The sequence below is a fragment of the Neopsephotus bourkii genome, unplaced genomic scaffold, assembly GCF_033783945.1.
Source record: "Neopsephotus bourkii isolate Nb327-2 ecotype Australia unplaced genomic scaffold, CSIRO-AGI_Nbou_v1 NB_1846, whole genome shotgun sequence".
Classification (NCBI taxonomy): Eukaryota; Metazoa; Chordata; class Aves; order Psittaciformes; family Psittacidae; genus Neopsephotus; species Neopsephotus bourkii.
The window spans coordinates 454,399-468,001 of record NW_026902319.1 but is presented as its reverse complement, the minus strand read 5'-3'; the positions used below and the strand labels follow the sequence as shown (position 1 = coordinate 468,001).

At 53.7% G+C, this 13,603-nt stretch overlaps 1 protein-coding gene across 2 annotated transcripts in view; it reads left to right on the top strand.

Annotated features, from left to right (window-relative positions):
- Nucleotides 1-10,345, top strand: part of DPYSL3 (dihydropyrimidinase like 3) — a 28,346-nt gene extending 18,001 nt beyond the window's left edge. For both annotated transcript variants that reach the window (XM_061344036.1, XM_061344038.1), the window contains exons 4-14: nucleotides 317-481; nucleotides 578-639; nucleotides 759-839; nucleotides 1,365-1,433; nucleotides 3,817-3,937; nucleotides 4,714-4,870; nucleotides 7,454-7,595; nucleotides 7,907-8,077; nucleotides 8,662-8,841; nucleotides 9,467-9,629; nucleotides 10,080-10,345. In XM_061344036.1, coding sequence (XP_061200020.1) covers nucleotides 317-481; nucleotides 578-639; nucleotides 759-839; nucleotides 1,365-1,433; nucleotides 3,817-3,937; nucleotides 4,714-4,870; nucleotides 7,454-7,595; nucleotides 7,907-8,077; nucleotides 8,662-8,841; nucleotides 9,467-9,629; nucleotides 10,080-10,168 — 1,400 coding nt within the window. In that variant the 3' untranslated portion in view covers nucleotides 10,169-10,345. The remainder of the gene's footprint in view (nucleotides 1-316; nucleotides 482-577; nucleotides 640-758; nucleotides 840-1,364; nucleotides 1,434-3,816; nucleotides 3,938-4,713; nucleotides 4,871-7,453; nucleotides 7,596-7,906; nucleotides 8,078-8,661; nucleotides 8,842-9,466; nucleotides 9,630-10,079) is intronic.
- Nucleotides 10,346-13,603: the final 3,258 nt, after the last annotated feature.

Sequence of the window (13,603 nt, the reverse complement as noted above, 5' to 3'; positions counted from 1 at the left end):
AGCATGGGAGGAGGCTTTGTGTTAATGGGGTGGGAGTGCGGGTGAGGGAGGACAAGGCCCTTCAGCTGATTTCTCAGCATAAGCCTGTAAAAGGCCCTGGTCCTGTGCCAGAGGCCATTAAGCAAAGTGTCTGTGTGCTTCCCTGCCAATAACTGCGCTTGGAGGAGCCCAGGCGCTCCGTGGAGGCGATGGGGACCTCTGGGGAGCAGCCCCGGCGCTGCGCAGGAGGCGAGCGGGGATGGCGGCAGCGCACGGGGCCTGGCGCGGGGGCTGCGGGGAGCCCTTGCCCAGCCCGTGCCCCGCGGTGCCGCTGCAGTGGACCACGTGGTGCCAGAGCCCGAGTCCAGCCTGGCCGAGGCGCTGGAGCGGTGGCGGGAGTGGGCTGACGGGAGCGCCTGCTGCGACTACGCGCTGCACGTGGACATCCCGCGCTGGAGCGACCGCGTCCGGCAGGAGCTGCACGCCCTGGTCCAGGAGAAAGGTTTGGCTCCCACTGCCCACAGCCCCAGGGGCCCGAGCGGGACCCTCAGGAGCAAGGCCTCCACTCAGCCCCCTCTCCCCTCTGCTCTGCCCATAGGAGTTAACTCCTTCATGGTGTACATGGCCTACAAGGATTTGTACCAGATGTCGAACACTGAGGTGAGGCCTCGCTCGTCACCCTGGGCGCAGGGCAGCGGGCGGACGGCAGCCACACGGGTGCAGCGCAGGCCAAGGCGCTCCTTCTGCTCCTCAGTCGTTTTTCCTTCTCTCTGTTTTAGCTGTACGAGATATTCAGCTGCCTGGCAGAGCTGGGTGCTATAGCTCAAGTTCATGCTGAAAATGGTGATATAATTGCACAGGTAACAAACTCCTTCTGGTATGCAGGGACTGAATATCCATTGCGGGCAGATTTGGTGCGGGGCATTAGCGAAATGACTCTGGAGTTGCACAGTTGTCTTCTTCAAGGGGATCTCTGCTGCTCAGCAGCAGTGTCAAATTTGCCAAGACTTTCTGCTGTATTTGTGCATAAGCAAATCTGAAATAGTGAATTAGCAATTATCTAAATAGAAGAGAGTGCTGTTCACTCCAACCACAGCTCTTTTTCAGTGTGGAGAGGCAGAGACCTTTGCCTTGCACATAATCAGCTGAAAGAGCTAAAGTGTATTGAAAAGTGCCATGACAAGAGAAGAATTTTCTCCCTGCTGTAAGCAGGCAGCCAGCTAATGGAGCAGGATTTGCAAGGGAATTGTTGCGAAGGATGTGGTTTGGTCTTCACATGGGTAATCTGGACACAGGGTGTCCTGAGGGAAGGGCTCAACACAGGAGGAATCTGTTTTAATGTGTGGCTAATAGTTTCATAGCCTTGTAACATCCCTCTGCCCTAGGAACAAACCAGGATGTTGGAAATGGGAATAACCGGCCCCGAGGGCCATGTGCTGAGCAGACCTGAGGAGGTAAGATGCAAAGGACAGTACCACTGAAGAGCTTCCCTTGCAAGCACAGGCACAACAAATGTCTTTCAGTCTCGTTGAGTCTCCCAGCAGACACAAGGCCTCCTGAGTCTCCCAGAATTAATCAGTCAACGAAAATGGCTGTATGGCTGTAGCAGCATTTGAGGCTGGTTTGGGGGCATCTGTCTTGTATAGGTGACTGCACGGGTAGGAGAAGCCCGAGAACAATCACATGGTAAGTTTTAGTTCCTCTGTAAATGCACTGTTCATGCCTGTCAGGGTACTGACAGATTCCAGCCTCTTCCTGTTTAATCTCTGCTTAGCGTCTAAAGTGTGTTTCAAAGTCAGACAGACAAAGCCATTGGTGGAAGCAGCAGGAGGGAAGGAGAGGGGAAATTCCCTGGTTACCAGTCTTTGTCAAGACACTAATTAGATTACTTCTAATTTTAGCTCTCAGGGTATTTTTCCGTTTGGTCCATTAATCTGAGTTGAGTCTAATTTCAGGTAGGTTTTCTTGAGCCAGCTCCCTCCTGAGAGGTGCTTTTAACTTTCTGCAGCACGTGAAAGAAGAAAATAGGAATTTGGTACAATAGCAAAGCTGAGCAGGGGAGCACAGAGACAGATTTGTACTTCAGTGTCTGCTGGAAATAAAATCAGGTAGCTTAAAAATGCAAGAAGTTGACTGTTTTATGGCTGGTAACAACATATATAGCCTAGTGTAATGCAGTGCTTATTCTCTTTGAAGTATGAAAGTGTAAGGCATTCTTCTGTACAGGGAAGAGACTTAATGTCAAATACAGTCAACCAGAGTCCCTGTGTGTGTAAACTGCCATTTATTTTTATGGCTCTAGGCCTGTTGCCACTGGTTGGCAAGCTAACCCGCAATTACAGGGTCCTGTGATTGTGCCAGGATTTGAGAACTGTCCTATTATTCTAAGACAGCACTGCGGTTCTCATCCAAAGCTGGTAAAACATTGTTTGATCTTGGAATGTCATTAATGCATAAGGCAACTGAGAATAGTGCACAAAGCTCTACTTACAACCTGGTCAGCCAAATCCAGATCTCACTGCCTTTTGAGATAAACAGTGTCCTTCTTCCAGAACACACTCTACCTGAGAAAATGTTAGCTACAGCACAAACATCCCTGCTACTCCCCATAAAGCCTGCAGGTTGATGGAGAAGCACTGGGAAAATGGTCTGTGGGTCTGTGGATTTGCTCTGTCCCAAAGAGACCTCAGTGGGGGTTAAAGACAAACTCTTCTATGGGGTGATGGTGGTGATTTGGTAGGGCAGGATGGTGCTGCTACAGGTAAGTAACCTGCTGTGCAGGGTATTCAGTGATGGATGTTTGCTCCTGTCCACACGTTAAACACTGCCAAATACTTAAGTCCGTAACTTCGTGCACTGATGAAAATGTTTTCTTGTGTACATTTCTGTTTAAAGAGTCTTTAAGCAGAAGAGATAAACCTCTTCCCCTGTGTAGGAAATAGGCCTGCAGAAGTATGGGAGGTGTCTTTGTGGATGTGTGTCTGGGTGCAGTGTTCTGCTGCTCCTGCACTGGGAGAGTTAAGCTTGCAGGGCAGCTGCCTGCCCGCAGGCCATCGCTGCATTCCCTGGAGCTGGCTGTCCTGGCCTCCCCCGGGAGCCAGCTGCTTGGTACACTGGCTTTTTAAGGCTTCTGTTTTGAACTTTCTCATGCCAAAGCTTGAAGCCAAGCTGTAGAGCAAACAGTTGGAGAACCTCTGGGGCTGATCTCAGGCTGAGCATGGGCTGATGTAACAGTCCAAAGATATCCCTCGTGATGGAAACCTGCCCTTTGCTAACAGCAGCGCAGGGAAGTAAGGGCGGGTGTCAGCAGGCTGGGCTGAGTAGCGGCAGCATCGCAGGACAGGCAGGCCCTGGTGTGAACAGCCTGGCAGAGCAGAGCCTGTTGCACCTCAGCCACAGGCATGGGGATGTTTGGTTAACCTGCAGCCACAGGAAAGCCTGGAGCAGTGAGTGGCTGCAAGGGGCAGTCCCTTTCGCTGCCTGGTGTCAGGCTGTGAGCTGCGCTGCCAGGAGTGGGCTGCAATCCTTCTGGCTGCTGGGAGAGCTGGAACCAGGCAGTGGAAAAATCAGCAGATGCAGCTCGGTGCTGGCCCCTGTGCACGGTCCAGGCAGCGCTCCCTGGCTGAGCATCATGTGGCTGTGGCCTGCGTGTTGGGCCAGATGCAGGGAGACTGCAGCTTCCCCCCTCAGGTCTTCCTGATTCCTTGCCCTTAGGGAGTCAAGGGTAAGAGCGAGGGCACAGGGTGTTGGCAGCAACCCGTGGTGTGCCGAGAGGAGCAGGGCTCCTCCCTGCCCACCCGCTGCTCCTCTGCAGCCATGCACCATTCTCTCTTCCAGCTGGAAGCAGAAGCTGTCTTCCGGGCCATCACTATTGCCAGCCAGACCAACTGTCCTCTCTATGTGACTAAAGTGATGAGCAAAAGTGCTGCTGACCTCATCTCGCAAGCCAGAAAAAAGGGTGAGTGGCAGCTGGTGCTGCACACAGCCTTGGGGTTGCCACTGGGACCTGGACACCTGGGTTAAGTTGTTTCCGTGGTGGTTTTGCCGTGAGTGCAGTCCAATACTTCCCCTGCTGCTGGGGAGCAGTTGGTTCAGGGATTTACCTGACTTGTGAAGGGCACAGGGACACTGCACCAGGCCACATGGAGCCACCTCCTGTTGTCATATCAGGTCACATCAACATGTGGTCATAGGTAGGAGCGATGCTTTTGAACATCAAAGTTTGTCTGTGGCTGTGAAGGGCTCTCTGAGAAGACTTGTCCGATCCACATGCAAGTGGTTTGAGCTGCTGCATTTAACTCTGGTCTCCCTTTGAAATGCTGGCCCTTCAGAGGTGTCTGGGTGCCTCTTCTGTCTCTCAGAAGAACTTGCTCAGGCTGTAGGGTGTGTTTGGAAAGAAAAGCACAGTTTCTCAGTCACCACACTAGTTTATCAGTGTGACAAGCCCTGCTTCACAAAAAGCTCATGGTCGCCACCCGCCCCTCTCCCCTGTCCCTCAGTGGGCACTGGAAGGTGAGTGAGGAACAGGAGAGTAGGACGAGCTTGCCAGCTCTTTGGTGGCACGTGGTCAGTATGTATGAGGGCTAAGGGAGGAAGAACGCACGGGAGACTATGAAGGACATTGTCAGAGCCTTGGTTGTTGGCCTGGCATAGGTTCAGTGTTGGGCTGTGTTGTCTGCCAGTCTGTGTGCTTCCAGGCTCCCCCAGAACTGTCCTTTCTGTTCCCCTTTCCAGGCAATGTGGTGTTTGGTGAGCCGATCACGGCCAGTCTTGGGACCGATGGGACGCACTACTGGAGCAAGAACTGGGCCAAGGCTGCAGCATTCGTGGTCTCTCCCCCTCTAAGCCCAGACCCAACAACTCCTGACTACATCAATTCCCTTCTGGCCAGGTGAGTGACAGCAATGCTGAGTGATGCTGGTAGAGGAAAGAAGTGGACTCTGGCCTTGGATGGGGAAGCAAGAGGATAGGGAGTACCCGGGCAACATAGACTTTAGTTCAGCAAAGACCACTTTGCTGTAGGTATTTGATGAGCTGGCTGATGGAATGGCTTTGTCTCAGGAGTTGTGGTGGCTTATCCCTGGGAGCAGAAGGAGGACAGGGGAGACACCATAAGTTTAACATCAGTCATGAGAAAAATAGCAGGGCAAGTAGTCATGAATGATTTTAAATGCCCTGAAGAAGGCAAAGAAATGAGGACCAGCTAACACTGACTTGTCAACAAAGGCATTCACCAAGCTGGAGCAGCCCTTCTGCACATACCCAGTGGGGAATGGCTGCCTGGGTTGTGATGGTACAGAAGAAGGTGGAGGGGTGTCACAATCTGGTGAACACAAAGCAGATGTTTTCTCGCAGCTGTAGAGGTGAGCAGCAGCACAACCTGCAGGCTGCGGGAGACCATCAAGAGCAGCTCATGCACATCTAACAGGGGTGGGAAGTAATTTTTCACTCGGAAGGCAAAGGGGTGGGGAAGGGATTTGTTGAAAATAGACAGCAAACAGTAAAAGAACTTCAGCAATTCGCTTTGACCTTTCACAGTTATACACCATCCTCTCACTGGCAAGGCATGCACAGCAGTCAGCGACACAGAGCTCACTGCTGGCCCTGTCCATGCACCACGTGTGAATCTCTCACCCCTTTCTGTGTTTGTACATCGAACTGTGCTCATGGTGGCTGGTCTTTGTTAGCCAGGGGATGAGTGACACTGAGGGGTTTGGAAACGACCTTTGAGGTAATGCTGAAAGCATCTCTAACTACATGAGCAAGGGATGCCTGGTCAGTCAGACGTGTCTCCACAGAAGGGCATGTTAGGGTAAACCTGGGTTGTGCCAGGATGGAGATGCCATCATTGGTGTAAGAGAGGTGCCAGTTCATTTGGGGTCTGAATATTCAGCTCACCCTGGATCTTGCTGTGGTCAAGGAGCAAGAGATGCCGCTGCTCAGTCTGGATGTATGAATTAGGGGCAGGTCTTTTAGGACTGGCTGGGAAAAGCGAACCCAGCTCCTGAACTGGCTTTTTAATCCTTCTCTTCCACCTGGAATTTACCCCAGACCTCAAAGGAGAGCCAGTAGCACTTCTGAATCCCTGCAGCCCACAGCTGTCTGTCCTGACACCTTTCCCCTGCCATTTTCTGTAAGGCTTCAGCAGGGCCAGGGGCTGCAAGGCTCCAGCTGGGCTGGCTGCCTTGTTTTCTTCCACTGGGACAAATCTGGTGGGGATTAGGAGGCGTGTGTCGTCAGCCTGGGCCTCTGGCAGACATATGGCAGAAATTACTAGAGGAAGATAGAGATTGGAGGTGGATTAGGGCTGATTCAGAGCCCTGCACAGGGCTGTTGTGTCCGTACCACAGGCACCCACCCTGGAAGCCGGCCGTTGGGGGACACTTTCCTCACATGGCAGTGCCGGGAGCTGGCGGCCTGGCTCTGCTTCCTCCTGCCTGGCAACACTGCCTGCCCCCGGCTGCCCGGGTGACTTCCAGGGAGCCATGGGCACCTCCTCGCCCTGCCCACTCCTGCCCTCTGCCATCGCTGTCAGGAGCAGGATGGCTCAGGTCATCTCATCCAAAGGGTGACCCCATCTGGGCAGAGGGCTTGGATGATAGTGTTGGGCAGCAGCCACTGCAGGGTGCTGCAGTGAAGTTTCTCTGGGCCTCTCAGAGAGCTACTTCTGGGGAGTCCTGGCTCTTCATCCCACTGTCAGATTTACATGTGGCCTTGGAGTCATTTGCTGTTGTAGCACTTGCAAGCACACCTTGGTCTGTGCTGCTGGCTGCCGCAGCTCCTGCTGTTAAGTGTCCATGTTGGGCTGAGGGAAGCCTTCGGCAAGCTCCTGCCACTGAAACATCTCAGGCCAGAGCCCTGGATCCAGGCTGAGGTGCTCTCCTCGCTGGAGAAGGTTGGAGTGCAAGTGATGGGCGGCAGCCTTGTCCCCTTTCACAGAGGCGGGGGGGGTGATGCCTGCCTGCCACAGGTTCCCATGGGGCAGGGGAGGGCTGTGCTTGCCTGGCAGTACACAAGGAAATGGCTGGCTCTGGCGACAGTCCTTGGGTGGAGAGGCCTCTTCCTCCCTGAGGCAAAGGCTGTTCTCCGAAGCAGACCTGACAAACTGCCAGAAAAGGTTTTTCTCACTTACACTGGGATGCTTTTTTCCCTTGTGTTAGTGAAAGTGATGGTCTGGTATGGAAGGGCATCTTTTGGCTTGGCCCAAAGGCACCCTGCTCCCTGAGTGCTAAGCTCCTCTTGTATGCTGGATGCTCTGTGTCCCGCATAGCATGGTGGCAGAGCTGTCATGTCCCCACAGCCTCATGAGTTGGGTGGAAGTCTTCAGATTGAGGAGCTGTAGAAATGAGGGTGCAGTCTAAAATAGAACTGAATTGTGCACTGCCCATGCTCAGAGGAAATTCATATCCCTTGTGCCCTTGCTGTTGTCTGATGGCAAAACAACTGATGATGCTTTTGTTACCTCCACTCTCAGTGGTGACCTGCAGGTTTCGGGAAGTGCCCACTGTACGTTCAGCACTGCACAGAAAGCAATTGGAAAAGACAACTTCACAGCAATCCCAGAAGGGACCAATGGCATAGAGGAACGAATGTCTGTCATCTGGGACAAGGCAGTGGTAAGAGTCATGCTTGGAGAGCAGGCAGGGTTGATGGGCACCTTGGCACCTGTGCTCTTGCCCCGCAGAGCTGGGCATCCAGCTGCCTGTCTCTAGTCTGGCTTTGAGAGTGCCAGCAAGCCAGAGCAGGAGAGGCGGCTGTCATGGCTTCAGGAGCTGTGAGTGTGTGACTCTGTGTAGCTGGGCACAGATCAGCCACAGTGGTCTGTGCCCAGCCAGCCAGTGGCTTCTGTGTGAGTGAGTGTGGTGCTTCCCAGGGCTTTACCTTCCCTTTCCCCAAAACAGTGCTTAGTTCTCTTGTGTCTGAGCAGGCCACAGGGAAGATGGATGAAAACCAGTTTGTGGCTGTGACGAGCACTAATGCTGCAAAGATCTTCAACCTGTACCCACGGAAAGGGAGAATAGCAGTGGGCTCAGACAGCGACCTGGTTATATGGGATCCTGATGCAGTGAAGATTGTCACAGCAAAAACCCATCAGTCCGTGAGTCCTCTGCTTGTCTGTGGGGATGCATGGAGTCTGAGCAGCACTGTATAAAGGCTGCCTGGCTGCCGGGAGGTTGGTGCTGCCCTGCTGTGCTGGGATTGAGGATGAGGGGCTGAGTCCAGGCTGTGACTGTGGGGTAGGATGTCTGTGAGCCCTGGGCTCTGCACACAGGGCTTTTCTCACCCTGCTGTGGTGCTCTTCTCCTGAGGTTGGCCCTTGCAGGCAGGCCTGCATGGCCCATACACATTTCCTTTGGGTTCCTCTTCCAGGTAAAAGTTGTTCCTGGCTTTGCCAGTGTGCTTTGTTCACGCCTTAGCTCAAGCCTGTGTCCTGCCCTTCTCAGTTGTTGAGTCCTCCTCACACTGAGCTCTGAAGCAGGAGGTCCTTGTTCATGCTGGGAGCTGTGGTGGGTTCTTAGTGTGATGGACTAGTGAACTAAAGGAGGCCTCTGTGGCAGGCAAGGCTGTTACAGCTGTCCTCTCCCTGCACTGGTGACTTCAGCAACGAGGTGTAGGCACTAAACTCTGAGTGAGCAGGCAGTGCTCATGTCCCTCCTGACCATCATCCCCTGGTTGCTGCAGGCAGCTGAATACAACATCTTTGAAGGGATGGAGCTACGTGGGGCCCCGCTGGTTGTCATATGCCAGGGGAAGATCATGCTGGAGGATGGCAACCTGCATGTGACCCAGGGGACTGGACGCTTCCTGCCCTGCAGCCCTTTCCCTGATTATGTCTACAAGCGCATTAAAGCTAGGAGGAAGGTGAGGAGACAGGGAGGCCAGGAGAGAGTTGGGACCGTGTTAGCAGAAATTGACATTTGCCCTAATAACTGATTGGTTTTCCTCTGCTGTTCTCACTGGACCCTGGAAACAGTGCTACAAACTGTGTATCTATATATCTGCAAACTGTTCAGGTGTATCCTGAACCTATAGTTGAGATAGCTAATGCTTTCACCTTAGTGCTGGTGGAGGGCTCCCACTGGAGGCAGGTGCTCATCTGTATTGAGAGTGGGCAATGCCTGTCCTTGCTGCTGTCCTGCTGGTGCAGGAGTCTGGGGAGAAGTGCTGAGTTAAAACCAGAGACTGGGAAAATGGCCTGCTCCTTCCCCATGCACACAGTATAAATCCATGCTGAGGGATTGCCTGTTGCACCAGGATCTGCACGCCTTGCAGGGTGGGAATGAAGGGAGGCTGTCACACAGGAGGTGGGTGTTGGGGCTGCACCGGGCCGCAGTGCTGCAGGGAGGTCTTGGGTGTGTGGGACGGAGGGGCGCAGATCTGGCAGTGTGAACTTGGGGGGCCAGGGATCACTGGAGCATGGCACTGCCATGGCAGGATGCTCCCCGGGAGCAGAAAAGTGTCACTGCCACCTTCTCTCCGGTGACAGATGGCGGAGATGCACGCTGTGCCCCGGGGCATGTATGATGGACCCGTGTTTGACCTGACCACCACCCCCAAGGGGGGGACCCCTGCAGGGTCAACCAGGGGGTCCCCCACACGGCAGACCCCGCCTGTCAGGAACCTCCATCAGTCTGGATTCAGCCTGTCAGGTGAACAAACATGGCAGTGGGCTGGGAGAGCGCAGAGCCACTGGTCTGGGGCTGGAGGCAGCTGGGAGATGACCTGGGGCAAGCTGAGCACAAGAGTGGAGCATGGCAGCACCAGACCCTATGTGCCCCTTAAGGACATGGCTGGAGCTGTCCCTCCACCCTGCTGCACCTTGCAGTAGAAGCGAGGCAGGCTGTGGCCATGGAGGTGCCAGCACAGCATCAGACCTTGCTCTTGCAGCATGGGTCTGTTCCCAGAGGTGTTTCCAGAGACGTTCAAGTCGCTGGTTCTCTTGGGGTTGTTACTGGAGTTGGAGAGGGAGCAGGTTGCTGTAGACAGGTTCGGGAAGCACTTCGGTGAGACCCCAGCCTGCCTGACTGCTCAGTCCAGGGGAAAAAACGCTCTTAACTTCGCTTTCTCCCTTCGCTTTGTGCTTCCTTGTGCTCTCCCAGGTACCCAGATTGATGAAGGCGTTCGCTCAGCGAGCAAGCGCATCGTGGCGCCCCCGGGAGGCCGCTCCAACATCACCTCCCTGAGTTAAATGTCCCTGCCGAAGGAAGCGAAATCCCTGTTCAAGCGAAGGAAGAAAAATGGTACATTGGTGTTTGAGAAGGAAAGGCAAACAAACCTGTTCTGAAGAATCAATAAGCCTCAAGCCTTATGTTTCACAAATGCTACTTCCTACCTAGCTTTAAAGATATTGCTTCGTTTTGTTTTATGCATAGCCTTAAAATTCTGTTGTTGTCGTTGTGGGTTTGGTTGAGTTGTGTTTTCACTCCTCCTCTCTGTATGCATGCCGCTCAGACAGGTCGCTCGGGTCAGTGTGTTGTTAGTGTCGAACGCGTGTGGGGTGCTGTGGTGTGGACAGTGGGAACAGCGCGGCACGGGTGAACCGGCCAGGCAGGCGTGGTGTGGGACGGGGAGGGCAGGCTCATGGGAGCTGGTGGCCCTGTGTTGTGTTCGTGTCCTCTGTCTCCACCCAGTGCTTGTTGGCATTTCACCACGATGCCCGCGGGGGAGCCCGGGTCATCTCTAAGGGCTGCTGCAGCGCCTCACAAAGGCGTTTACTACTTTGTACACTTTGTTAAGAAAAAAACGTTCCTTCAAACAGCTCGTGGTGCTGGGTGACTTCTTCCTTGCTCAGGGTGCTGCAGGTGGGCAGGGGTGGCAGGGAGCTGTGCCCGCGGCTGAGCTGGGCAGTGGGGCTGAGGAGGGGCTTTGGGCAGTGTCTGGGCTGGGACAGGCTATCGGGGGCACTCTGCGTGCTGCTTGCTGTGGCACTGTTCGTGTGCCTGCCGGGGCACAAGCAGTGTCCAGCCCAGCAGGGTCGGGTGTTTGCAGCAGGCTGTTCAGTTGGTCTGGCCATGGCGGTGGTGACTGCGTGGTTACAGAGCCCGGCCCCGCACAGCCCTGCCTGGGCATGGAGCTGGGGCTGGCTCAGAGGCTGCTTTATGTGGGTGCTGTGCTTCCCTTCTACCGAGTGGTGTTTATCAAGCTGAGGGTCACAGCCTTCCTGAAGCTTGCAAAGCATGCAGAAAAACCTGGATTGTTTTTGAAGTATTACAAAAAATGAAGAGTCAATTCAGGCTGTGCTAAATAAATACGCTTTTTCTTTTTTTTTTCTTCCTAAAGTAGTTGACCTTGAAATACTTATTTTTACATGCCTGAGCTCAGACAGGACAAGTTGTCCATGCAGCAGTCCTGAAGAGGCCATGCCAGAACAGTTTTCCAGGGGTGGGGGAAGTTGTTCATGCTTGCAAGTTCTGTGAAGTTCTGCTATTGAGCAATTAAAGATTTCTCCCTGTTGCCTGGTAGGGATTAAGCTGAGACTGGGGCTCTGTTTACAGAGGAAGAGGGAAAAGGGGAGATGGTTGTAGAAGTCTTTGGGGATTTTTAAAGATGCGATGTTCTTGCCGTTTAAGTACTTGAGTTTTGGGGTTTTTTTGTTGTCAGCCAGTGCAACAGGATTTATGCTGCAGCAGACTTTTCCCCAGTGAGGAGCAGGGCTAGTTCCCTTGTCTGGGGCTCCAGATAACACATTTACAGTGCGTGAACCGTGACCTGCTCCAGAGCAAGGCAGCGATAGCTGTGTGCTGAGCAGGGGACAGGTATGGCTGTTGGCACAGCCGCTTTGGACTGCACCTGGCCCCAGACCCAGAGTAGGACTGGGCAAAGAACTGTGGATCAGTGGGGAGGCTGCCCTGGGAACGTCCAGGGTGGAGGCTCCTTTCAAAAGAGGGATGGCTGGGGAGGGGGAGAAGACACAGCAATTGGGGTGTGCTGTGACTTTGCTTTCCCATTGCAATGACCCCTTTTGAGGACTCCAATAACCACTTACTGGTGAACCAATTCCACCCCAGCTTTGCAGCTCTCTGGTCAGAAGAAGGTCACACTTTGCCGGTCGGTTGTTTCCATGCTGGCTGTGCACAACGATGCTGCTGCCTCTGCTCCCAGCCCTGCACAGACAAACACACTGTTCTGCAGCTGTGCCAAGGGCCTGACCTGAGCAGATGAAACCAGGCTGCAGCTGTGGATGAGGGTGGTGGTGCTGCAGTGCCTCAGCCTGGGTGCCTGCAGGGCACTTGTTGGCTGCGCAGAGGAAACAGGGACACGCGGCATAGTGAGTGCTGCAGCCCTGAACCAGCGTCCCCTCACCTGCACCCTCATGTGATGGCAGCAGAGAAACCGCTGTAGTCATCTAAAACTGGGGGAGTTTGTATCGTCATTGTGCAGCAGTGAAGGTATGTACAGCCATGGCACCATTTCAGGAAGGGGATGCATGGCACAAGCCAGAATACGACCCCTTGACTCTGGGGAGGCATTTTCATTGCTGTGCCAGCATCCTCCCTGTACTCTGCCTGTTAACATCAAGACTACAACCACATCCTGCCACTCACATCTCTGTTAGAGACTGCTGTGGGTGAGAGCAGTGCAGAATGTCCTGGGGGGCTGGAGCCATCAGGGTGGAGGCTTAGAGGCAGACACCAGAGCTCCCAGCACAGAAGGAGTGGGACAGGGGATCCCCAGCATTGCCCCACTCCAGGACACCCCACCACCACCACTGGTGGGACCACAAAGTGAAGACACTTAACTGGCGCTGAGTTTTGGGCAGGAGCTACGGCTGAGCTGCTCGGTGCTGTGTGCTGTGGCAGAGGCAGGACAGGCAGACAGGACACTGTGGTCAGTTGCACGGATGGGTGATGCCCTGCCCTGGATGCAGGTGTGCTTTCTGCCCTTTCTGCCTTGCTATACGAGTGACCTCAGAAGTAACACTGGCTTCTGAGCCTTTCATATGCTGTTGGTTTTATTCGGATTTCTTTTGGAGTTGATCAGATTTAGCCAGAAAGAGAGGAAAGCACAGGGGAGACAAAGAACACCGTTGGGTAAATGGGAGGCAAATGGCTCCTCATGCATTCATTATATTGCTGAAAATAGGAAAAATGGCAAATCAGGAGGTGAAACCTCAGGTCTGCCAAAGCATTAAATAACAGCATCTTTCCCAGCATTACCATAATAGAAATGCTGTGGCCATTCTCAGTCCTGACAATGACTGCACCAGGAGTACAGCTAACTGCAAATAGTAGCTGCTTAAATCAAGCATGATTTAAATAGAGAGAGAATAAAAATACACATTCCAATTCACCTCTGGTGTTGGAAGCTGAACCCCATCAGATTCAGTGAGTTGCAGCAGCTTCATGTGATGGTGAAAGGGTTTTTCATGCTGACCTGGAAAAGCATCTGGATGCTGGTGATTCGCCAGTGCCTGGCTGTTGCCTCTTCATTTCCACCCCTGCCTGCATGCTCTGACAGCCAACACACCACCCCTGATGTGTGAGGAATGAGCACAGGAACCAGCACGGAGAGGGGGAGATGGACAGGAAACCACTGCCTCCTCCCAGCTAATCCTCCTTCCAGCCCTCTGTGCCCACACACGGGGTGCTCACAGGAGGTGTCTAAGCAAAGGCCACCCTTTGGT